The sequence below is a fragment of the Girardinichthys multiradiatus genome, chromosome 9 (assembly GCF_021462225.1).
Source record: "Girardinichthys multiradiatus isolate DD_20200921_A chromosome 9, DD_fGirMul_XY1, whole genome shotgun sequence".
NCBI classification, from domain to species: Eukaryota; Metazoa; Chordata; class Actinopteri; order Cyprinodontiformes; family Goodeidae; genus Girardinichthys; species Girardinichthys multiradiatus.
The window spans coordinates 26,112,324-26,139,157 of NC_061802.1; the positions used below are offsets into that span (position 1 = coordinate 26,112,324).

Consider the following 26,834-nt stretch of genomic DNA (forward strand, 5'->3'; position numbering starts at 1 on the left):
TGAGAAGTGAATGTAAAAGGGAGATGGAACCAGAGGGAGGCCAGGAAGTGGAGTTTAATCCATTAAGTTCCAGTTGTACAGCAGGAATTCTTGTTAATATTTGTGAACAACATCCAAACATGTACCATCATGCAGCTTCAATGAGTGAGGGACAGTATAACAGCCCCTTAAACCAAAATCAGACCGATAAAGCAGTAATCTCATTTTGTCATGTTAACAACTTGATGGCAAAACCTACATGGCAATAAAATTCCCAGGTTTACATTTGTGAATCAGGGTTTTATTCTCATTTGCTAATTTTGACAGATCTGAGAAATGTCAGTCTTTATAAAATGGAAGGACATGCTGTTCTTTTCTACTCTCATAACTTCACCTGTATCTTTCAGTCATCACATGGATACATTTTTTCTATAATTCATCTGTTTACATAAAACTTACATCATTATTTGCACACCTGCATTTCATCCTGTGTCCAACAATGTTTCGTCAGGCCTGCATACTGTTCAAACAATAAGGTTCGAGTGTTTTTCTTCTCCGCACCTTTAAAAACAACGTAAGTAAATGTGATAAAATCCAAGCTTAAGCCTGTTCCTTCATTAAGATTCACCTGCTAAGCCACTAACAACCACTTAGACGCTCCCTCAGCAGGCTTTCTCCTGGTGCGTGTTTACTCCTAATCGCAGTCACCACAGCAACTACCACAGCTGGAGGAAACACGAGAGTGCTACTAGCAAAATTGGAGCAAGAAGAGAAAGAGGAAATCCAGCCGATGGCCGCCTGAGACCACTGATGACAGACTGAGATAAACGTGTCTTAAAAAAACAAAACATGACAAAGGAACAGCTCATGTCTTCTGCTAACATAGAAAGTAAAAAGGTGAACTGCTTTTATAAATTCAGCTAAATGCCTCTTGTACTCTTACAGTATGTGTCTCCAAGTGTTCCGTTTTGAACAACAGGACTGAGGGCGAGGATCAAGCTTTTTTTTTCCAAAACCAAACACTTGCTTGGCAACTTTTTCCTAAAACATGTTTATTTCCTAGATACAAAAAAAAAAAACTAAACAGAAACCTTCACTTCAAAGAGAGCACAAACATTTTTGCGGTGACGTTATTGAATGTACATCACTGCTTTGGACAAATACAGATGCAGACAGATGTGTTGGTCGCATTGGTAAAGATACATCAAAAGATGTCAGATGCTTTAACACATATGTGTTCTACCTCAGACCCGTTTGTTCCTAAAAATTACAATCTTAGTTTCAAGTGACAAAAGCCCACAGTTACAGTTGAAGTCCCAGTCAGGTTAGCAAACTCCAAATGTTTATGTTTGTGATGGTAGAACAGAAAAGACTCTCCAGAATCCATCTATCACACGGTACACAGTGAAGTGAGATTTCTTATATGTGAACATCAACAAATTGGACCTTATAGATTAAGATAGGATGTCAAAAGGTCATGTACATGCATGAGTAGACAGACAAATACTTTACAACTTTGCGCAACTTTTGGATATATTACATATTTCTTAGCAAAAATTTTAATGAATGTTGGTTTTTCTGAACAAGATTTCTGAGATTTTGCCAGTGCAATAAAAAGGCGTTTCAACATATCTTAAGTATTTAGAGCTAAAATGCATTTAATATTGCATTTGACCAGCATCTCATTCTCACACAGATCTTTTCTGCTCAGGTAACTTGACATGATCCGAGTACTGCATCCTGACAACTTTACCTAGACCTCCTAACTCAGAGCCAACAGAGATCTGCTGACCTCTGTGCCTCCCAACCTTAACAAAGCAACCTTTAGTCATTTGAGAATCCTTGAGAACTTCCACTGAACAAGATAAACAACCCCAGCAGGAGGAACATGGCTTCATATATACACATAGATAACAACTCCATTGAATTTCCAGGTGATCTAATAATTTCCAATAGTCTGAATCGAAAATAAAAAAATATGTTATAAAACTACCTGTAAGTTTAATAATGTTTTGATACATCTCCTGGTAACTTGGTCTTCTTGCTGGGGATGTTTACCCACTTCAACTGAGGCAGGGCTGATGTGGCAGACTTTTTATCCCATTGCTTTTTTATATATTACTTCATTATTACTATTTTATGTTACTTTATATAATGTTGCCAATCAGTGACCAGAAATGGTGTTATGTTATTGTTTAACTTGACAGACATGATATCTAAGCACCTAAAACTCTCAGAACATATTTGTTTGATTATTTTACGATTTTATTTCACTAAAAACCCCAGAAATCGCATTTATTCCCATTCAAACTTTAGCGTGTTTCACCCAAAAATTGGGCATGATTGCTGTGCAAGAGCTAATTACCCGGATGTGTTAAATCCATCAATGCCGATGACGGCAAAGTGCAGCTGCTAACAATAACTATGCATGTAAATAAAAACAGTTGTAATCTTTAAAAGGAGATAAAAATGGCAGCACACACCAATCAGGCATCACATTAATATCTTGACCAATTACGCTTCGCCATACACAAACTGCGCTGCACTGTGTACTCCAACCCGTTTCTGTCACAACTAGCATCAACTTCTTCAGCAACTTGAGCTGCTTTAGCTTGTCTGTTGGATTGGACCACACAAACTAACCTTCGCGCTCCATTTGCTTCAATGACCATGATTCACCACTCTTCCTTTCTTGGACCATTTGATAGATACTGACCTCTGCAGACTGGTAACACCCAGCAAGACCTGCAGCTTCAGAGATGCTCTGACCCAGATGCTCTAGCCATCACAATACAGCCCTTGTCAAACTAAGTCGAACACTGATGCTTGCCCATGTTTCCTGCTTCTAACACATTACGTTTGGGAGCAAAATGTTCAACTTGCTTCCTAATACAATCTCACACACTAACAGGTGCTATAATAAAGAAGTGATCGGTGTTCAGTGATCATAATGTTATCCCTGATCTGCGTGTATACCAATGGTAAACCCAAGCAAAACAGTTGCAGGACACTCACGTTGGGAAATGTAGTTCACTCGCGGCAGTAACATAATAGGTTTAGGAGTAGATCTGATGTCTGAGTGGCAACCAGTCAGAAAAGCTCATTAAACCACATGAATTTATGCAGAAAAAAAGCAGGTGTTTTCCACTAATGGGCTTAAGACTGCCTCACTAAGCAATACTATTCATGAGACTAAAACATCCGCCAAAGCGTCTGCAGGCAAAGCTGCAAAAGTCACAGCAAACATTAATCAAGAATAATTCCCATTTACAGTCATAGAAATTTAGACTCATCTCCTTTAGATGTACTTGTAGCAGGCCAATATGTATCTGTGTCAACTATCATAGTTACAGAGAAACATTAAATGAAGCAATATTTAACAAAACAAAAAATATTCAGCTGATAAGACCATTAAAATGATTCATTTGTGGTTAAATTCTTTATTAGGGATCTTTTCTGATTATCGATTTTTTCTCTGCTGTTGCTTTTATCATCTCCACAATGTCCCTGCTTTACAGAAGAAAGCATCATCCATATCTGCTGTAGCTCAAGAAAACTAACAAAACATACACACACACACACACGCACTTCACCTCCTCTAACCATATACCCCTCCTGCCCCCCATCCCATCCCAGTTGGACCATGACAATCCCATTCACCCCAGCAATATGTCACCCCTCATCTGATTAGTATCAGCAGCACTTGAGAAACCACAGGCTGCTTGTGGTGAGAAGGTCCTGAGAGGGTCGCATCTGTTGGCTGCAACAGGGCAGGCCTGGCCAATCTCTGGTGGTAGAAGGCAGGGGGAAATAATCCAGCAGGGACAAACAGGAGGACAGAAGGAATCCTACACTTGTAAAAAATTTGCAATAATTGTATCTAGCAGTTACTTATATTTGCACTGACAGCTGATTTAAGAGGAACATGTTCACCCTGGACACTGGCGTGAGAAAGCGGAAGCATGACAGACCAAACCTCCCCCCCTCTTAATTCTCAGTTTTATTCTCCTGCCCCTTTGTCTCCCCTCTGAGCCGAAGGGCTTCTTTCAAGAAAAGCAGGATAGAGGTGTAATCCCTAAAAACCTCGCTGTAATGCTCCTGATGACTCCCAAGATCCACTTTTCTAAATCCTCATTTAACATGTTGTGCATTCAAAAATCCGGATTCATCCTGATAAGACAGTAAATCTAGAAATATTACGATTTAGTCAAAAAAACAAACAAACCTGTACATGACCACAACAGCAGATACTGTTATGAGGAGTACCACAGTTCCTGGACACACCAGGGTTAGAAACATGTATTAGGAGCATTTTTGTAGATTGGACATAAAAAGGGGATGACAGAATGTGAATTTATGTATCAATGAGATGAGCCAAAACACAACAACTGATTACTCATTCAATCCTTCATAAACTGGCTGTGCCCTGTAGCATAAAGAGCTCTGGGTGCAATCACCCATTTACACAATAAAAAGGTCCTGCTGGGCCAATGTGGGTTTCAATATCGGACCCAAAGACACTTATGCCTTATGGTTCATTTCTCTTGGTACTGAACTAGGCTACCAATAATCAAATCTAATGTATAATTTCCTTTAATGGTACATTATTTTTTTAATGACCTTTATATCCCATCCTACTTCCATTGATTTTGGTTTTGATCCAGATTTGGACTCTTATGCAAACATATGAGAGATTATGACTCCTTATCAAACCAGAATTACTCTGACTGACCTCCTGCTGAGGCATATTACTTACTGGAGTCACGTAATTACCTTCCTTTTTTTTTTTTTTTTAAACAAAAATACATTTCAAAAATTACTTTAAATATTCAGTTATTAAGGTGTGCATGAAATGTTGCCCTAGTGGGGAAGGAAGGTAAGCGCAGTGTGTGATACAAAACAACAAAAACTGCTAAAGTACAAAACAGCAAAGGGGTGAAATGACCAGCAAACAAGTTGAGTATGAACTAAAGATAAAAAAAAAAATAAACCATTTATAAACCATCCACTCATACATCCACCCTAATCACATTAAGCAACAATATATTAAGGTATTAAAATTTGGCTGGGAATTCTTATGTTTTTAATCGCAGCTGTACTGTTTTAATTTAAATTTGGTTTACATGTTTCAACTTCTCCCTCTATTGTGTTAATGTTGGAGGATGTGGCTTCAGCCATAAACACTCTTTGCTTTATTTGGCTCCTTAAAAGTCCAGAGCAGCACCCTGAACTACAGTTCTTACTTGCTAATGCAAATTCTTTTCTGCAAAGATCTCAAGTATTTATACAGAAAGATTATTTCATTTAATTTGAGTTTTTCATGTTTGACAGAATCTTGTTAATAATTGATAAAACAATAAGCTATGCTTTAAAAATACATTTTACATTTTGATGATCATTTTTATAAAAGTGTTTTTTTAAAGTGTTTTAGAGAAAAGAAATGCATCTTTACATCTCTATTTGCTCAAAAAACTGAATCACGCACACCTTTGACGGGTTGTTTGGTTCAGAAATAAAAACCATCAAGACATGAGTCATGATTAGTGAGAGTGACACAGGAGTAAAACACTGAAGTCAAAACATGAGTCACTTTCTCGCTAATCCAACCAGATGACTCACTCAGGAACTTCAGGTGTTAGGTTTTTACAAATGCATACAGCTTTAAAATGAGATCATTTCATTAACTAATAAATAGTTTATTGCACAGAGCTTCTAAATCTATGCATGCCATACTCTGTATTCTTAGGCTGCTTTTACATAGGAAGTGACATGTGCTGCGTTCGCTGCAGAACTAGTTATGTTATCGAGAGCATCAGTTGTTGATAAAGTGTTGTCATTCACCGCCACATGGTGCTCACTGATGCCAGAATAATTGTAAGGAGAGATGACTTGCATTATAGGGTTTGCAATGTAAAAACTCAAATCACATTTCTATCTCTATTTGAACACACATTTACTCCCAAATTGTTAGGCATATCTTTCCAAGACACAGCTTTTGTTGTTTTAAATCACATGTCTGAAATCTTCTGTCAAAAGCTGCTTAGCTTCTTTTCTGTTTTGGTCTTAGCAGAAATGTACCACTTTGTCCAGATTATATCAGAGCTCAGGACAGCAGGCTCTTCAGTAGGCTGCGCATTGCTCAGCTCAGCTCAGCTCAGCTCAGCACAGAACAGCGTTGAACGTACACAATAATGGGTTTCAAAGCTGCTGATGCGAAAACAACCTTAGTCGACCCAAAAGATTTCTGCAATCATGATGCAAAGACAGGCTTTTAAAGTTTTACTTCATCTTCGTATGTTATGGAAATATTTGCATAACAAGCTGCTTGAAAGCGCTTCATTATTTATCTGACCATAAAAAGCATCTTCCTTTAATGTTTAATACATTTACTAAATATTTTTGCAACATCAGTAATGTGCAATATAGTGTGTATAAAAATTACTTTTAAGATGTAAAAAAAAAAAACAGCTACATGGAAAAGTTCTGGGTATTAAAACCTTCAGACCACAAATTGTTGTTTTTTCAAAATAAATATAGTTAAGACCAAAATTATTCATACTCATTCATATTCATTTAGAGTTGAAGTAATCTTTTATTTTATCACAATGTTTTCTTTTGACCAGAAGTAGCATTAATATTTTAAATGGACCAGCCAGAATTCTCACTTGAATCTGGTCGAAAATCTGTGGAGAGAGCTAAAGATTAGGGTGATGTCAAGGAGGCCTTCCACCCTCCAAGATTTGGAGCTCATCACCAAAGATAAATTGTTATAATAAGGTTTTGACTGGTGTAACAACGCTCAATATGGTCTGACTGCTTTGGAGGGGTAAAAATACTTTTCAACATGCCAGTTTTTTTAATGAAACACAAATAAAAACAGATAATGGATTTCTAAAGTGATGCTTCTATTACATTGTCTTACATTTTAAGAGATGCCCGTCTCATTTCACAAACAAACTTCTTGGTTGAATGAAAATCATTTTAAAGTTAAACCTGCCAGGGGTATGAATAACTGTGAGCTTCACTGTAAGAGTATGCATCTCTGTATCTTATACAAATTGCCCTGCATGCCAGATCTTCTTAGTTTTAGAATCTGCTTAGCATCTTGGCCGCTCACAACAAAGCCTGGATATGAGCATGCTCCCCTGTATGTGGCAAGGGCACTCAGTCAGAAGTCAATAAGGACAGTCAGAAGTCGCGTTCAGCCGTAACAATGACATCCTCCTTAGCTACACAAAGCCCCGCTGAGCGGCGGCTGCTCCGTTCTTGTAGGGGGAGACAGGCTAAAAATACCACTGGGACCTGCTACCATTGACTAAACAAACTGGAGCTAATGGGAGGCCACGGCGCCCTGCCCTCCACACACACACATACACACACACTAACAGAAGCTGGCTTACTGCGACGCCTCCCAAGAGAGTGGGATATAATCAGAGAGATTGGTGGCAGACTGGGGAAGTGAAACAGCTTGGTGCGTAGCCAACAGGGACACGGCTAGCAGGTCAGGCCTCATCATCACAACATGCCTGCCTGGTGGGCACACACACGCACACGCACACACACACACACACACACCGAGCAGGGAGGAGTGTGTAATCAGTAACATCAGAAGGAACAAAAAAGTGGCTGCCATAAGAGAGAAAAAAAATATAATGTATAAAAAGGAAAGCAAAGAAGGTTTTCTTTAAACCACACTCCTGATGTTTATACAATATCTTTTTAAAAATCATAGCTCCTGCATGGACATGAGGAGGGGGAGTATTGGCTGGTTTATCCTATTTAGACTAACAGGTCACTGTGGGCTGCATGTGGGTGGCAGCCACGCTTCAATCCCACTGGGAACCAGCATAAAGAGGGTCAACAATCCCCTCGGGAGTATTTGTGCTTCCTTTCCACTTTGGATCCACTTCTGATTTCAATAGCACGAGTCAAAGTGTTTCAACACAGCAATAAAAAAAAGATTTAAAACAGCAAACTTAGCAACAGCCTTTAGACAAACCTACACAAACATGATTTGGATGGAGAAGGATTGAAACAACAGGTTATAAAGAGAAACCCTGAAGCTGGAAGCTTAAGTACAAAGCTCACATCTGCAGTAAACTAACATTGTGCTGTCTAACTCTCCATCTAGTGGTGACCTGCTGTAACTGCTTGATTGGTAAAAATGCATTTGTAAAGACACAGGTTTTCAAATTAAGCATTCAAAAACAAACCATGTTAAATGACTGTATAAAATGTCACTCTTGCATGTTATATTTCCCGTTTTTAAATACAATAAATACATTTGTGCTATGATTCTTGTAAATTAAAAAAAATATATACTGAAGAGTAAAAACCTACACTGTAAATCATAAAACTATATTTTGGATAGACATCTTTTTTTAATCAAGTTCTTCCTAAAAATGTATTTAAGGCAAGTGTAGGTAAACTATGGGTAAATTATGTAAATGCATGGTGAAAAATGTTTTAAAACTTAATGCAATTAATTTAAATGTTCAAAAGGGGAAATGTTGGTTATTCTGTTGCGAACTGGGAGAGGGAATATTTTTAAGTCTTTGAAGACAACAAAATATAGACTATAAAATGACTTCGGTTTATTTTTTTCTGCCAATGCAGGTTTTAATTAGACAAACACTGAGTTTTATAATTACTCTATCTTGCTTTTATGAAGACCACAGGTAACATTTACCACCTTCTAATCTGCTATTTTGATAGTACTTATGTATGTATACTTTTAGTATGCAAACAAACTGCCAAATGTTTTGTGCAGCAGGATCCCAAATACAAACGGTGCTAATGGTTTCACGAATGCTGCAGTGCTCTGATTGTGCATAAGTGTAATATATATGCAAACCTTTGCCAGGACAGAGATGTAATTCTTTAGAGCAATCAGAGCATCTCCTTTGATGACAGCATGGTCAGCCAACTCCACACGCAGTGAATAATGCAGTGCTGACTCCAGGTCTGCCATGTACACCTGGGAACTGGACGTGCACGCACCAGACAGACACACAAAGATAGGAAAACATTAAGTAATGCATGTCGCTAATGAGATAAACCCAGAGTGTCTTGTTCATACCTGTTGAATGGTCTCCAGGGTTCTTCTGTGTGGTTCTTAAGGAGCTCCATGACCACAGGTGGAGATTTCCCTGAGCGCATGACACCGGGCAGCCTCTGGAGGGCGTAGGAGTAGAAACTGCGAGCTTCAAAGTTTCTGTGGGTGAGAAAGGTTAAGTGAAACTAGCACCTTGGGTGAGACAGAGACACGACCAGCTGCAAAAGGGTGGAGAAAAAGGCCAAACTATGCAAATGATGTTTCTTCAGATAGCAACATGTACACTTTAGCAGCAAGCCCTGCTAAAGTAAAACCAAAGAATGCTAACATCTCTCTGTGGTTTTTGAATGTGATTGATACTGCTTCATTCTAGAGTTTTAACATTTCAAAATAATACTATTACACACTTATTCATATTGCATTAATGCATACAATCTAAACTATTTAAGCTTTTATTCTGCTGTCAAAATTTTACTGCCGGTGTTGAATAATTGTACAACAACTTCATCATTATTGTCCATAATGAATTTAATTCTTGTAAATGTTTTATCCTGCACCATGTATACTGTATCAAAAAGCATTTCACGTTTGAACTGCCATTGTTTTCGGAGCCAAATATTTCCAAATAGTCAGGTTTTAATTATTTTACGAAAATATTATGTTGTTATCCTATTTTCAGTGTATTTTCTAGACAATTCAAGAGACTTATCTGTTTTGGGGTGATGTAGAATCCGTACAGAAGAAATTCTCCTCCTGCCTTAATTAATAAAAAAAAAAACAATCTAAAATGCTAAAACTAAAAAAATAACACCACCAAATTTTATTTGTTCCAAATTGGGAACAAATAAAAGTAAAGCAATTTTGCATAATTTCTGAAAATTGTTTTGAAACTTGAATATTACAACCATTGTTTTCTATTTTACCTACTATTAATAACTATATAATTAAAATTGTCCATATACACAACTGTTTTCATGTTTACCTTTTGAGGAATCTCTGAACTTTGGTGAGTATTGAAAGAACTGTTTTACTGTATGTCCTTAATTTTTTAGACATGTTTAACAAAGTATTAATTAGTTTTATAGTGAACATAACCATTAAAGCCTGTTGTCATTATAAACACCCCAGGCAGATTTAGATCTAATACGTTTTCTTAAATTAGGCAAGCAGCAGCCAAAAGAAAAAAAAAAACATAATGTAGCTGTTTTAATGTATATTTTATTAAATAAATGGCCAAAGAAAATTTCTTTAATAACATTTTCAATAATCCGTGGAAAACAAATCTATTGGCATAGCAGCACTAAAACCCTTCTTATAATTGCTGACCAGCTTTGTGCACGTTTCCACTGGGGTTTTGGTGATTTATCTCTGGTGATGAGCTCCAAGTCTTTGAGGTTGGAAAGCCTCTTGCCATCACCTAATTCTTTAGCTCGCTCCACAGGAGGGAAAGCATGAAAACATTACAGTTTGAACATAACAACGCGACTCTAAACTCCATTCAACACTTTTTGGCTGAATTCATACAACTCTTCTTACTCAAAACTTGGCTTAATGGAATGGTTGAGGATATATCTGTGCAGGTAAGACTCCCAAAATGTCTAGGAAACTGTAGGCTGGTAACTAGAAAAACTGTGATAAAGTTTTGCAGCAGGATTTAAAAACTCAAGGTGTCCCCACACTTGTTGCCTTGTGTGTTATCAACATAGCTTTCACTGTAAAATACACGTTATCTTTAATTCAATCCTTCCTCATAAATTCACAGCCAAACATTTTTCTCAGTTATGGGATTACTTTCTGAGCACTGAGCAGATGGCACTGGTAGTACTGAGAGGGACTGGTGATTATTTAGCCATGTGCAAACCCTGCAAACTGGAAGCTCAGCCATTATTGTGTTACACCCCCTTCGCCATAGACTGAGAGAGAGAGAAGGAGCAATGTAAACCTCAAGCTGGATGGTAATAAGGAGGATGGATACTCTGGCCCTACACTCACTCACACCAGCCAGAGACTCAATTACACCTGCATGTCTGGTGGGAGTGTACAGATGTGGAGGGAAAAGCCATTCATTCACTGATCCCCAGGGCCTGCGGGCAGGCAGGCGTCAGGGTGGGCCGAAAGCGAATGGATTCACCTGGGAGCAGCACACATTACATGCATGACGAATGTGAGACGCGTTCTCTGTGTGACACACACACACACACACACACACACACACTGCTCTCCCAGGATCAATCAGATATTCAGCAATGATTGGAGGCCATCTGTCGTTGTGAGCAGCCGGGTCTTGTTTGGCAGGTGAAGCCAGAAAAGCAATGGCATTGTTTTCATGCAAGAAATTAAAAAACCTCCCTTCTGTACAGTGATCGAGATGAGGAAGGTGGGAGACGGGGCGAGATGGAGGGTGAATAAATAAATCAGCAATAAATCATTTCCTTTTTGCATTTGTCAACTAAAAAGGAGTCCTATTTGCATGCCAAGTTATTGAAACAGCCAAACAAAGAGGCATAAACAGCAGATGAATTTGCGGGGTGAGGAACAATCAGAGCTGCTTTATGATTGTGAATAATGGTAGCGATTTTGATGTTCTGATCACATTAAGAGGCCAGATGTTTAAAAGTATTCTCATAAATAGGGTTCAGATAATGAGGTGGTTGCAACAAAGCTTTTCAGCAGAAAGCAAGGTTGCTGCATGGTAAACAATGGGAAACCATGGATGTTTGTGCAACTTAGAACAAACCTGATGATGTAAAAAAGCTTCAGATGTCATAGCTGTTTATACTGTATGTGTGGAAATAATATGAACAAGACCTTCACAAAAAAAAAGCTCCTTTCTAGCTCACACGGCTGATTGACGCTGCCCTCTGTTAAATATTCAAGATCATTTAAAACACATCCAGGTGTTGACTTTTGTTTTAATGAACCTGTTTATGTTGGGAGGACTGGTCAAGACTGCAAACAGGGAAGAAAGAGGCGTACATGGCTGGCACAGTAACACTGTTTTTACAGCCTGTACCACGGACTGCTGTGGACACAGCAGATAACAATAGAACATGCAGATAATTCTATGTGTGACCTCTTTGCATCCTGCAAGGCGTAACACTAGCTGCTGCCTTACCCAGAGGATTTTAACACAGTGTGGCTCTTGAATCTTCCACACAAAAAAGCAACAAACATCTGTGCATTTTATCTGTATTTATTAAGAGAGACCAACACAAAATAGTCCATGTGGAGTAAAGTAGTATACATGGTTTTCAAAAGGTCTTTAATAAAAATAAATGTGGTGTCTATTTGTATTTACTCCCACTGAGCAATTACTGTGTAGAACCTCCTGAGATTACAGCTCCAACTCTTTTGTAGTATGGCTTCTTCAGCTTAGGAGATCTAGAGATTTAATGTTTTGCCCATTCAGAATAAACTGAGATCACCTGTGAACAGCAGTTTTTAAATGCTGCAACAAATTCTCAATGATATTTACATCCAAGGCATTCTAACACATGAATATGCTTTGATCCAAATCATTCCAGTGGCTGAACGTTTAGTGTCGTCTTGCTAGAAGGTGAACCATCACCCTAGTTTCAAGTCTTTTCTAGCCTCCAACAGGTTTTCTTCCAGCATTGCCCTGCAGTTAAGGCCATCACTTCCTTCTCAACTCTGAGCATCCTCACAGCATGATGCTGCCACCACCATGTTTTACTGTGGGGAAACATGTAATTTTAGTCTAATATGACCAGCACACCTTCTTGCACATGTTTGCTGTGCACCCTACTTTGCTTGTTGCACATGAAACGTCTTCTGGAATCCTGCCCCTAGTTGATAAAAGCCAGAATTGTGGAGTAGACAACTAACAGTATTCCAGTTAACAGATTCTCCCTGCAGAGTTGCAAATCTCTGCAGCTCCCCCAGAGTTACCTGGATTTTTTTTCTGGATATTGCTCTCCTTAACAGGCCTGCCAGTTTAGATGGACAATCATATCTTGGTATTTTCCAATAGATGGAACTGTACGAACTATCTTTAATAGCTTAAACCTTCGTTGAAGCCAAAACAGATCCTGCGAATGGGAATTACCGTGGGTTTATTTCTACAATGGCTTTCCTTTTCCATAAAGACCAGATTTGTTGGGTTTATTACTAGTATTTATCATGTTGAAAGATTCCCCCATCTAAGTTGAAGATCTCTGCAGCTTCTCCAAAGATACAATGGGTCTCTTTGCTGCATCTCTGATTAATGCTCTCATTGCCCTTTCTGGCAGTTCAGCCCTCTCTTGGTAGTTTAGTAATTGCGCTGTACTCATAGTCTTGATTCATGAGATGCTCAATGCTCAGTATGCTGCTTTTCACTAATGCTGCTTTAAACTTCACCACAGGTTTATCTCTAACCTGCCTGCTGTGTTCAATGGACGTCATGTTGCAGTTTGTTCAATAATGTTCTCAAGCGAACTTCTGAAGCCCGCATGGAAAAGCTGCATTTATACTGAGATTGAATTACACACTCTGGTTTTATCAAATAAAGTCTAATTCAAAATCATTGTAGTTTGGGGGCACGGCGCGTGGCGTAGAAGTAGAGTGCGCAACCCATATATAGATATCTCAGTCCTTGACCCTGATGTCCTGGGTTTGAGTCCCGACCCTAGAGGGCAGTGCTGCATGTCTGCTCCTCTCTACCCTGCTTCCCGTCTGTCTGCTTTTGAAAAATAAAAGGCCACTAGTGCTGCAAAAACAAATCTAAAACAAAAAACAATAAATTGTATTTCATCTTTATAAAACAACAAAATAAAAATATTCAGGGGATTTGAAAACCTTTGCAAAGCACTAATTGCGTGTGTAATGTATGAAGGGTTCATATGCATTTTTCATGGCCAAATTCCATGATTTTCCTGATTTTTCATTAATTTTCAAACAGTAAAAATACAAAAGCTGTCCCCATACAGGTCCTTCTCAAAAAATTAGCATATTGTGATAAAGTTCATTATTTTCCATAATGTAATGATGAAAATTTAACATTCATATATTTTAGATTCATTGCACACTAACTGAAATATTTCAGGTCTTTTATTGTCTTAATACAGATGATTTTGGCATACAGCTCATGAAAACCCAAAATTCCTATCTCACAAAATTAGCATATTTCATCCGACCAATAAAAGAAAAGTGTTTTTAATACAAAAAACGTCAACCTTCAAATAATCATGTACAGTTATGCACTCAATACTTGGTCGGGAATCCTTTTGCAGAAATGACTGCTTCAATGCGGCGTGGCATGGAGGCAATCAGCCTGTGGCACTGCTGAGGTCTTATGGAGGCCCAGGATGCTTCGATAGCGGCCTTTAGCTCATCCAGAGTGTTGGGTCTTGAGTCTCTCAACGTTCTCTTCACAATATCCCACAGATTCTCTATGGGGTTCAGGTCAGGAGAGTTGGCAGGCCAATTGAGCACAGTGATACCATGGTCAGTAAACCATTTACCAGTGGTTTTGGCACTGTGAGCAGGTGCCAGGTCGTGCTGAAAAATGAAATCTTCATCTCCATAAAGCTTTTCAGCAGATGGAAGCATGAAGTGCTCCAAAATCTCCTGATAGCTAGCTGCATTGACCCTGCCCTTGATAAAACACAGTGGACCAACACCAGCAGCTGACACGGCACCCCAGACCATCACTGACTGTGGGTACTTGACACTGGACTTCTGGCATTTTGGCATTTCCTTCTCCACAGTCTTCCTCCAGACTCTGGCACCTTGATTTCCGAATGACATGCAGAATTTGCTTTCATCTGAAAAAAGTACTTTGGACCACTGAGCAACAGTCCAGTGCTGCTTCTCTGTAGCCCAGGTCTGGGGAATGCGGCACCTGAAGCCCATTTCCTGCACACGCCTGTGCACGGTGGCTCTGGATGTTTCTACTCCAGACTCAGTCCACTGCTTCCGCAGGTTCCCCAAGGTCTGGAATCGGCCCTTCTCCACAATCTTCCTCAGGGTCCGGTCACCTCTTCTCGTTGTGCAGCGTTTTCTGCCACACTTTTTCCTTCCCACAGACTTCCCACTGAGGTACCTTGATACAGCACTCTGGGAACAGCCTATTCGTTCAGAAATGTCTTTCTGTGTCTTACCCTCTTGCTTGAGGGTGTCAATAGTGGCCTTCTGGACAGCAGTCAGGTCGGCAGTCTTACCCATGATTGGGGTTTTGAGTGATGAACCAGGCTGGGAGTTTTAAAGGCCTCAGGAATCTTTTGCAGGTGTTTAGAGTTAACTCGTTGATTCAGATGATTAGGTTCATAGCTCGTTTAGAGACCCTTTTAATAATATGCTAATTTTGTGAGATAGGAATTTTGGGTTTTCATGAGCTGTATGCCAAAATCATCCGTATTAAGACAATAAAAGACCTGAAATATTTCAGTTAGTGTGCAATGAATCTAAAATATATGAATGTTAAATTTTCATCATGACATTATGGAAAATAATGAACTTTATCACAATATGCTAATTTTTTTAGAAGGACCTGTAGTTATGATGCAGATATTTCTGTGAAAGTTAGGCTTTAAATGCAAAACTTGCATGCATGGCTAGATGGATAGAGGGCTGGACAAACAGATTTATGAATGGATAGACAAACAGATGGATGAACACAACGTTTAGACACTGGGACCGGCAATAACGTTTAAAAATAGAAATGTCTTTAAAAACCTTACTTTCCAAACTGTATCATCCAGACCTGGAAAATGCTTGAATTAAATTCTGTAAATTTAAAACTGCATCTTAACCCTGTATGTATTAGGTTTTATCATTTCAACATCGGCCACATAATATGAACCAACAGTTTGTGGCCAAACTCTGTAACTGTCAGTCTGCACCAGTATTGATCCTAATTGGCCTTTATTTTCTTTAGTTGGTAGAAGGACAAAGTATTTGTGGACAAAACACACAAGTTCCTTTTCCACGTTACTCTCTATAGCTACAGACAAACAAGGAAAAGTGCCACCAACAGGTCATTAAAAGCCCAAATATAATGACTATAAAAAACAAAGAAGCAGAATTTCAATCCAAAATGAGCAGACTGAATCTAACAGCAAACCTGGAGCACTAAAAGCAGGTCCTAGGCTATTCAGCCTCCCTTACCCTTTCAAAGGTTTCTTAGCAGAACGATGTTGGTTTTATTTAGAGGAGCAAAGTCTGAAGGTTTATGACAGGTGCCTTTCACAGCAGAGACTCACGGGCACTCCCATCGATTTAAAATAACTGCCACGAGACGGAAACAAAATGAAAAGGGACTAATGCTTAGTAAGAAAATCAGGATTCTAATTAGAGAACCAATATCAAGCAGCTGTTTGATGCTGTTTTTTTATAATTACCTTGAACACCAACATCATGATTTTGTGAACATCATGATTGTTTAATTTAAATCCAAAGCTGTCGTTTTTATTATTTCTTTGTACTTCATGCAGCTAAGCACCGTTATTATGTTATGTTGTTTTGTAGGCAAATAATATATAATCTTGAAACACTACTACCTACTTAGATATACAGTTCTTTAATAAAAAAGTTTTTTTCACATCATATATCACAAAGAAAAATAAATAAATATTAGGGTGCCACTCTATCTGTGGTTGGGTTTCATATCACAACTTGTAATAAAAAGGTAATATGAAACACTCAACAAGCTTTCACAAGCTATCCATATTAAACAAAGCTGTTTTCCTTCAGCTTTCTTCACTGTTCAAAACCTGCATCAAATGATTCTGGATTTTCAGTTTTGCTGAGACAAAAAAGAACAAAAAACAAAAAATAAAACACTGTACTGTATGACACAAAGCAGTGACAGATTGAAGAAGTAGGAAACATTGCAAGATAATTAGGGTGAAAAGTTTAAGCTGTTGTGCAAATGTTTTTTATCTTCATCCTTTGAGAATTCGTTCAGGTTAGACACTAAAATACAATTTAAAAACCATGCTGAGGACACAAAGCTCGACAGATACCCATATCTGTTTAATAACACCTCCTTAAACCAGCTCACCATATGCAAATCAGCTGTACTTGTGCAATGAGTGTCTTTAAATATGAATTCAGCCATGTTGAAAGTGATAAGAATCCAACACAGTCAACTAACGGTCACAAAAATGCTTTCAATCATACACAACACTCACGACACTCACATACAAAGTTAAAAGAAGCCAGTGATTTGTATAAATCTTCTCTCGAACATTTTGGTTGACTATACTTCTGTTGAAGCTCCTATTGAACATAGTGAAGCACGAGTGGTCAGTACAAGTGCAAAAGCACTAAAGACATTCAGTCCATTTACCATGAATGAGAAAACAGGTTGAGGTTGCACATGTGCATGAACCAAGTCATTAGTTTTCACTAATTATTATTATTAGATTAGTTAGGCGTAACATTTAGGTAAGCTATTCAAACTTACTGTTTATTAGGGTTATACCATTTTGTTACATATAAGCAGAAATGAGAAGAATTTAGTACGTTTGTTGAATTTGCTGAGTGAAACATAAGTTGCAGCCACAATGTGCACAGTGCTTCAGATAGGCTTAGAATGATAGAGAAGATATCTGTCTAATGTGGTTACAAAACACCAGGTTGTGTAAGAGGAACTCTGCTGAATCACTTACACTCTGAGTCTGGTGAAGTTACCATCTGGATAATAGAGGTAACAGGAGGGAAACTTGGTCACTCCCAGTTTGGCCACCAGACCTTTCTCCGTGTTCAGGACCCTCCTCACAGTAATGTTCTCAAACTGCAGCAGGTCCAGGATCACCTGAAGTCCAAAACAGGTATTTTTAAGAATGCCATGTTCTCGTTCATGCGTACAAAAAGCTTTGGGTTTCTTTTAAACTTGTTATGGGACATTTAACCAAAATACATTGCTCAAAAAAAATAAAGGGAACACTTAATCAACCCAATATAACTCCAAGTAAATCAAATTTCTGGTAAATCAAACTGTCCACTTAGGAAGCAACACTGATTGACAATCAATTTCTCATGTTGTTGTTCAAATGAAATAGACAACAGGGGGAAATCTTTGGCGATTAGCAAGACACTCAATAAAGGAGTGGTTCTGCAGGTGGGGACCACAGACCACTTCTCAGTACCTATGCTTTCTGGCTGATGTTTTGCTCACTTTTGAATGTTGATGGTGCTTTCACACTCGTGGTAGCATGAGATGGACTCTACAACCCACACAAGTGGCTCAGGTAGTGCAGCTCATCCAGGATGGCACATCAATGCGAGCTGTGGCAAGAAGGTTTGCTGTGTCTGTCAGCGTAGTGTCCAGAGCCTGGAGGCGCTACCAGGAGACAGGCCAGTACACCAGGAGATGTGGAGGAGGCCGTAGAAGGACAACAATCCAGCAGCAGGACAGTTACCTCTGCCTTTGTGCAAGGAGGAACAGGAGGAGCACTGCCAGAGCCCTGCAAAATGACCTCCAGCAGGCCACAAATGTGCATGTGTCTGCACAAACTGTTAGAAACCGACTCCATGAGGATGGTATGAGGGCCCGATGTCCACAAATGGGGGTTGTGCTCACAGCCCAACACCGTGCAGGACGCTTGGCATTTGCCAGAGAAAACTAGGATTGGCAAATTTGCCACTGGCCCCCTGTGCTCTTCACAGATGAAAGCAGGTTCACACTGAGCACATGTGACAGACGTGACAGAGTGTGGAGACACCGTGGAGAGCGATCTGCTGCCTGCAACATCCTTCAGCATGACCGGTTTGGCAGTGGGTCAGTAATGATGTGGGGTGGCATTTCTTTGGAGGGCCACACGGCCCTCCATGTGCTCATCAGAGGTAGCCTGACTGCCATTAGGTACCGAGATGAGATCCTCAGATCCCTTGTGAGACCATATGCTGGTGCGGTTGGCCCTGGGTTCCTCCTAATGCAGGACAATGCTAGACCTCATGTGGCTGGAGTGTGTCAGCAGTTCCTGCAAGATGAAGACATTGAAGCTATGGACTGGACCGCCTGTTCCCCAGACCTGAATCCGATTGAGCACATCTGGGACATCATGTCTCGCTCCATCCACCAGCGCCACGTTACACCACAGACTGTCCAGGAGTTGGCAGATGCTTTAGTCCAGGTCTGGGAGGAGATCCCTCAGGAGACCATCTGCCGTCTCATCAGGAGCCCAGGCGTTGTAGGGAGGTCATACAGACACATGGAGGCCACACACAATACTGAGCCTCATTATGACTTGTTTTAAGGACATTACATCAAAGTTGGATCAGCCTCTAGTGTGTTTTTCCACTTTAATTTTGTGTGTGACTCCAAATCCAGGCCTCCATTGATTAATAAATTTGATTTCCATTCATGTTTTTTGTGTGATTTTGTTGTCAGCACATTCAACTTTGTACAGAACAAAGTATTCACTGAGAATATTTCATTCATTCAGATCTAGGATGTGTTATTTGAGTGTTCCCTTTATTTTTTTGAGCAGTGTATTAGTGGAGGTGTATGTATATATATGAGCCTGTATGTTTTGGATTTGATTACATTAAGGAAAAATTCAAATTTGTGCATTTTGTTAATTCATTGAATATGTGTTAATTATTCTATTCTGAAAAGAGAAGTTTAAATGCACCTTTGAAAACTCAAAACTTAAATGACATTTATGCTAATTTATTTATAATTGAAGAACTAGAGTGAATGATTTGTTTCTCTCCAAAAAGGTGATGCATAACACACATTTATTTTGTTATTGAGAGAGAGGGAGCTCAAAAATAAACAGACAACACAGAAGGATCTCAACACAAGCCGATACCTCTCTGCCGATGTAAGATTTTTTATCTTCAAAGATTAATGCCAGATGTTGCACTGTGTTGGTTTCAAAGAAGTTGTTGATCTCTGCTTCGCTGAGAAAAATAGAAACAACAAAAGAGATCTGGTGGTCAGTAAAATACCCCATTAATGTCACAGCAAAATTGCAGGACTTCTCATCAGGTCCACGTATACCTCTAAATACAAACAATATCCATGTTATATCCTAAAAAAATGCACTCAGACATTTTGCTCATTCCCGCACAATAAATATAAATGTCACGTGGCCTCCTATGTACAAAAAACATTCAACAGCACTGACACAAACAAAAGCCACTGTTCATTTCTCTACTTTTGTCATCTTTTTGTGGATTTGGTGTCATATCTTTAACGGTCGGAACAGAAATAAACCCCACTTCCTGCTTGGCTATACTGCTGAGTCATCTCAATAAGCTGCGTGCTGGCGGCCGGGGCTCGTCTTTGTATTTGTGCAGAGGAGTATTTAGGCAGAGCAGGATGGCCTTGCAGTAACAATAAACCAATGAAAACTCTACTGAGAGGAAAGTTGTTGGCCATCCAGGTTATATCAAAAAACTTTTAGGCTTTTCTAACTTACAGCAAATCTATGAACGGGATAATTCATTATTAAAGATAAATGACCAAATAAATGCCTTTCTGTGGCAGCATAACAGCTGTGATGATTCCCAATATCCTTTGACGGTTTTGACTGTGATCTTGTCTTTTAGTGTTTACCTGGTGGGCTCCAACGGGGGGCAGGCGGGGGGCCAGGGCTCACCATGAGACTCCAGACTGTCTATGATCCTGTGACGGAGTTCCCGAACGTCATGGGAAAAACCTGGAAATCAAAAGGCTACGATGTTTTTCTGCATGCAGTCTAGTTGGATTATAATTCACAAAGACGCTGCGGTGGCTCCCTGAACAGAAATACCAACAACTCGGCTATTAGGCAAGTAGGACATAAACAATGCAACAAAATATAGCAGTCACATAATGAATGAAAAAAAATAAATAAAGGCGGATGTGTTTAACGTTAAAGATCATACTTATTGAATACTTTGCCCTGCATCACGATGCACTATCCAGTATAAAAAGTAGGTAAATACATTTCTGGCTCCATTATTTGTATCAGTGTATTAGTGAGTATAAATACCTCTGTAAGTCACCCCTGATGAATCTGCTTTTGAGTAGGCATGGAAGAACTGTAAAGTGGGGAAAAAAAAGAAGAAGTGAGAGCAGATTAAACGACCCTTACATGACCAAGAGAGATCCAAACAGAAGTTTTACAAAGAAGGAGGTGCTTCTGTCTGTACCGGTCTTGACCTCCAAATCCCTCCTGTTTAAAATGAGTCGCAGATGTTAAAGCTGCACCATGAGCTCAAACAAGGGACCTCTTAGTTTCATTAGTTTTTACTGAACAACCCAGAGTAGAGGTTTTAAAACACACTGCTGCAGACTACTTTAATATGCTGCAAACACAAACACTTTAAGTGGGACTGTTTTCAGCACTGTGGGCGCTGATCATGGAAAAACATCACCAATTAGTAAATTATGCATAAACAATACTGTCCTGAACACTAAAAAGTCTGTGATTATGATGCATTGCTCTAGTAACAAAGAAAAGATGCCAAGATATACTAACCCCCCAAAATCAAATCGTAAAAATTTAACAAAGCTATTTACTTTCACACAGTTTAAGCAAAAACATCCTACATATACATAAAGGAAGCTTGACTGTTTTCTGACATAGAACACATATGTTTTTCCTAACAATACTGCAGCTGGGATGGCAGAGAATATCTGATAAATTCAAGAAATGAGTGTTTAAAAGGAGAATTCACAGGAAAGTTAAAGCACAAATGAAAATTTCCAGTTTTATGGCTGGTTTAGAAAAGCTTGGTACTAAAATAATGCATCTTATTATTTCACAGCAGGACAGATTATGCATGAAATGTAGGAAATTAGTTAATCTATATGTTGATGTGTGTTTTTTATTTTGAAATAATTTATTAATTTATTTATATTTAAAGCATAGTTTTTACATGGTATTCTATTTTTTTTTTTTAAATGATACCCATTGTTAATTCAGGTTTTTATGTCATCTCTAGGCTTTCCATGTTTAGCTGTACTTTGGTTTGTTTACATAACTGATTCTGCAGGTTTCTTTTTTTTTTTTTTTTTTACGTCTCTGTAGGCATTTTCATAATTTTTCCCTCATCTTTCATTTACCGGATGTGGTGCATCTCTATTGATGTGCCTTAGTTTCTGGAGTTTTGTCCCTCAGCGTCTTTGGATACAGTAATGGCATCATTTCTTTATTTTTACAGGAATAAATCAATTGAGTTTCGTGTGGGTTCTGGATACCTTTATAAATAAATGAGCGATTCCAGATAATCCACAAACAATAGCAAAAAAAAAAAAAAAACATTTACAAAAAAAGCACAGTATGATGCTGTGTGCTGGCAGTCTTAATACCTTTATGGAGGGATATCCTGTTATTTCATAGTCCCTGCAAATTTGTTTGTTGACCTGTGCAGCACAATCTATTGCAGCAATGTTCACTGCTGGTTTCCACTCTGAAGAAGACACAAGTAAGACAGAAGGTGAGAGAGCAACAGTAAACATTTAGCCCAGTGTCACCATGCCCTGTGTTGATTGTGTGTGTTGGCACAGGAGTTGATAAGTAATGCTCAGAAATCCAAAAAGCTGACTGCACCTTTTCTCAGATGACCTTTCCACATCTATATTTTAAAGAAGATTTTGAATGTATCAAACACAGTATACCTGATGAACCTTCATATGTAATCTCAGATTTAAAATAACTCAGAAGTGTAATCTGCAGAAACCCTGGCTTAGCTAACACAGATTCAAGGCTGATTTGGTGCTGCTACGCCTCCAATTTAAATTGAAAACGTTATCACATTTTACAACCATGAAACATAGGTAGATCACAATCAGCTTTTTCAACTGTTTTCAAAGCAGACCACTTTAAAGTCGACTTTTCTTACAAAAGATTAACCATTTTCTATGTGGAGTATGCAAAATGCTTGTGTCACCACTTATTGGTAACGTTAAAAAAAAGAAAATGGTGTGAGCAATCTCACTTTCACCTAAATTTCTGCATTAGACTAGAGTCTGTTCAGAAAGAAAATATCCGGAGCTCAGTTAAAGCAGCAACTCAAAGCGGAGATCAAGGCACAGTCCATGTACAACGTTAGCAGAAATCTCTAATGGAATCAGTACCAAGAGCTGACCACAGGTGTTTGTGAGCATAAAGTTTTTCAAAAATGTATTGTTGTACCATTTGTTCTTTACTTTTTGTATGTCCTCTGTGAGTACAAAACATCTGCTCATGTAGTAACTCGTGCCATTCTCAGTATCTGAGCCAAATGAATTAAAGATTGAATCAATATTTTGACTTCCTCTCAACCACCACATGTGTGACATTAGCCTGAACATTGGCCTGAAGTGACTATTGTTAAGTCTATTGTTAGAAAACAAACAATACACAGACTGGTCTATTGACAGGGTCACACATTTAAAACCTTAACAAGTAAAACAGACTGAAAAGAGATATTGTCAGTCATTTCCTGCTTTGTTTTAAACAAGCATCGTGGTTTACATTGTTGGAAGACATTAGATTGCTGGTGCAGATCAATTAGCATCAGAACAAAAATGCCAGTCAAAATTGAAGCAGAAATAACATGTACCTAAATGTTGCTGAATTTTGGTTTGTTGAATTCCAATTTTTTGTCACAAGTGGTTATTCACCACTATGGTGAATTACAGAAAGATAGAGCTCACAATACAGCACTTTTAAAACCCTAGGCAAGGTGCCAATCTGTTAGGTCTCCAAACCACTGCTCTCATAGAATGGTTTTCCTGACTTCCTCCTCTTCACTGGACAAATCACCATGAATCTTGGGCTTATAAACTGACATTGGTACTTGTGAAATGCATTGGTGCCCGAGGTCATGATCCGTACATAACCTAGTTACTTTCTGGCAACTTTGGTCTGTGTTCTTGGCTGCCTCAATTTCGGTTTCTTTCTTTAGGGATGTTTTTTATTCATTTCCACTTTGTATTAAATCAATGTAACTGAAAAGGAAAACAATATCTGCATGTCATTAAATTATCCTCTGGTATTAGATTAATTCCTGCAGAGCAAGCAGTAAGATGCCTGTGGCAATTCAATAACTCAAATCTTTATCCCTTACTGTTATTCTATGACTATTTACTCTCACTATTCTGTTAATGGGCTACAGAAATAGTCTTGACAGGATGTTATGAAGATTCACAATACCGACCAGAATAAAAACTATTTAATTAGATCACATGCTCTATTTAACAGACAGACAAAAACAGCTTGCTGCACCCCCAACTGCCATGCTGATAAAAAAATTAATCTGGGCCAAAGCAAAACTAAAACAATAAATTATGTATTTTTAGCTTTAAATATTTCACAGCAACTTTCTGATGGCTTGCCTGACTAAAAATACACTGGAATGAAGCTTTTTAAGACATAAAATGGCTTAGACTACTGGATGCATTTCCAACAAGATCTGAAGTCAATCTTGTACTTTAAAAGACCTGGGAGTCCTTGTTCAGTCAGAAATGAGAGAATATTCTTGAAGAGGTGCAATATAACCGAAAGCAGGGTGGTACAAGGTATAAGAAAACTTGTTCAAAGTTGTACACATACCTATACACTATATTGCCAAAAGTATTTGCCTGTCCACTTCTACATGTAAATAAGTTTTATGACATCCTATTCTTAATCTATAAGGTCCAAAGCCCAGCTGCTTTCAGTTTAAAGCTCTTATACCAACCACCATATTCAGGAACCACAACAGGATGTTTAAAGTTAACCAGTAAGCCATCAATTAATCCCTTAGAGCAGGGGTGTCAAACCCCAGTCCTCAAGGGACAGGGTTTTATTATTGGGGTTCTGTGGTAACATTTGGAGCAGTTAATAGCTTACTTCCAGTACATGTACACAACTTTCTTAGTTTTTCTGTTTTGTGGGAATCAAAAAGAAGCTATCAAACATTTCCATCTTAAATAACTATAACTCAAATTTTGTATCGGTTTATGAGGTGCTATTTTATGAACCATTAAACAGCTGCTATGTCTGCATTGCACCTTTAAAACCTGCACATTTTTAAGTGTTCTGCCCCCAGGTCAGGATGGGTGTCCTGCGCAGCTCCAGATAACGATTTGTGTTCTAAAAAGCAAAATAACATCAATCTTTATTTATTTACTAGCTTAAAGTATGCCGAGTTTAATTTTTAAGTTACATGTTTTATATTTTGTGCGCTTACTGCTAAAAACAATGGACAAGTTAACGAAAAACTCCTATTGGGAAGCTTGTTATACATGGAAGTCAGAATAATAATGTTGATCCATTCTGGGCATCCGAAAGAAGCTGATCCATACCAACCTTTGGTGTCTCTGGCCAACTTTTTATAAGTGGGAGAAAACACAATGCAGTGTCCGCACCACGAAGCGTAAAACTCCACGACCATAGCAACGGAGGAGTTCACCAGAACCGAGCCCACATTCTGCTCAGACAACAGCACGACCTGGTCCGAAGCCGTGTAAAGTCCGGCCTCGGCAGCAGGAGAAAAAGCGAGACACAAACAGAAGAAAAAGGCTGCAGTCGCTGTCATTCTGGGATAAATATTGTGTACTTTAGTAAACCGAGACGTGGCACGCCCGCAGCGCCGCGCCTTCTTCCCGATCCGAGCTGCAGCTGCACCGATCACCGCGACTCTGAGCGCCTACAGTCTCTGACCCAATGTCACAAACTTCTCTCAACTTGTTCTACCCACGGGGTTTTCTACGGTCGGGGCCCTGAGTGGGCCCTCCCACTGCCGAGCAAAGTGCCAAAACACAGTGCAGAGACAGCTGTCCTTTTCCGCTTGATGATAAAACTGTGAAATAAACTCTGATGAAAGCGCAGTAAAGCGACGTGGAAGAAACACGACCGTTCACGCACACAGGAAGCAGACTTTAATGACTTATGATGCAGCAGATGTTTCGTTATTTCGTCATTTAAGATGAATTGTATATCGTCGTTCATCTGGGGAACATGTGATTTAGATTGATGGATCATGTGACCCATAAGGAGAAAACCCCTTCATTTACTGCTATAATAAAAGCTTTAAAGAAAGGTCCAGCAGTCGTGGCCAAAAGTTTAAACACTCACGGAAATCCTGTTTTCTCACCACTACAGTTTTTTTAGTGGCAATTTGCATTGACCCAATGTTGCTGACTAGTCTGATCAGACTGAATGCAGTTTATTGTAAAATGTTAAATAATATGTTAATTATAGTATATCTTTGACTGTGCTGGAGCACAAGTCTTATTGACTTTAATAAATGCATATTCTGAACGCATAAAGGCCAATGTTGGGTACTGCTGATGAACATGGGACAGTTGGGCCCTCAGGGTGATTTACATGAGTAATTATCATGCCACAGAGATCAATATCATCGCATAGACACATGTAGGTTGACTCCACACCAGCAACTTAAACATTACACAAGGCGAAAGATACGCCAACACGAGTACATCTGAAATATACACCAAGCCATAGTGGGATTCGACTTCGAAGATATGATCATTAGACCATGAAAAAGCCAAGAAAAAACAGTTTGAAATGAATGAAAACCTCTGTGGAGATAGAGGGGTGAAAGGTCATCCTTGGGGACGTTGACTTATATATTTGTGAGTTCAAATTGAAGGGGAGGGTATATCATTACTGGTTCCTGCATGAGCCACCCTGGGAAAGGGTCTCCTTTACACCTGAGAAACTGACAAGAGATTAGATTATTTAACTTTTTTATGAATATTGCATTTCTCCATAGTTTTCACAAATCCAAATAATGTTTTGGAAAATCTGTGGTCAATGTAGAAAAAATCAGCCTGGGTTTGACCTGGTATATCTGCTGTTTGCATGCTTATCTCTCAGGTCGTTTAGATGCCTCTCAAAAATGTTTTTGATTGTTTTTACAATAAGAATAA

The 26,834-nt window shown here is 38.9% G+C and overlaps 1 protein-coding gene across 1 annotated transcript in view; it reads right to left on the reverse strand.

Moving 5' to 3' along the window:
• The window catches only part of qsox1 (quiescin Q6 sulfhydryl oxidase 1), a 42,811-nt gene extending 17,069 nt beyond the window's left edge, over positions 1-25,742 (reverse strand). Inside the window, exons 1-8 of the mRNA XM_047375488.1 lie at positions 25,249-25,742; positions 22,284-22,384; positions 20,962-21,010; positions 20,544-20,646; positions 19,795-19,885; positions 17,647-17,792; positions 9,059-9,193; positions 8,834-8,963 (exon numbers count right to left, since the gene is read on the reverse strand). Coding sequence (XP_047231444.1) covers positions 8,834-8,963; positions 9,059-9,193; positions 17,647-17,792; positions 19,795-19,885; positions 20,544-20,646; positions 20,962-21,010; positions 22,284-22,384; positions 25,249-25,477 — 984 coding nt within the window. The 5' untranslated portion in view covers positions 25,478-25,742. The remainder of the gene's footprint in view (positions 1-8,833; positions 8,964-9,058; positions 9,194-17,646; positions 17,793-19,794; positions 19,886-20,543; positions 20,647-20,961; positions 21,011-22,283; positions 22,385-25,248) is intronic.
• Positions 25,743-26,834: the final 1,092 nt, after the last annotated feature.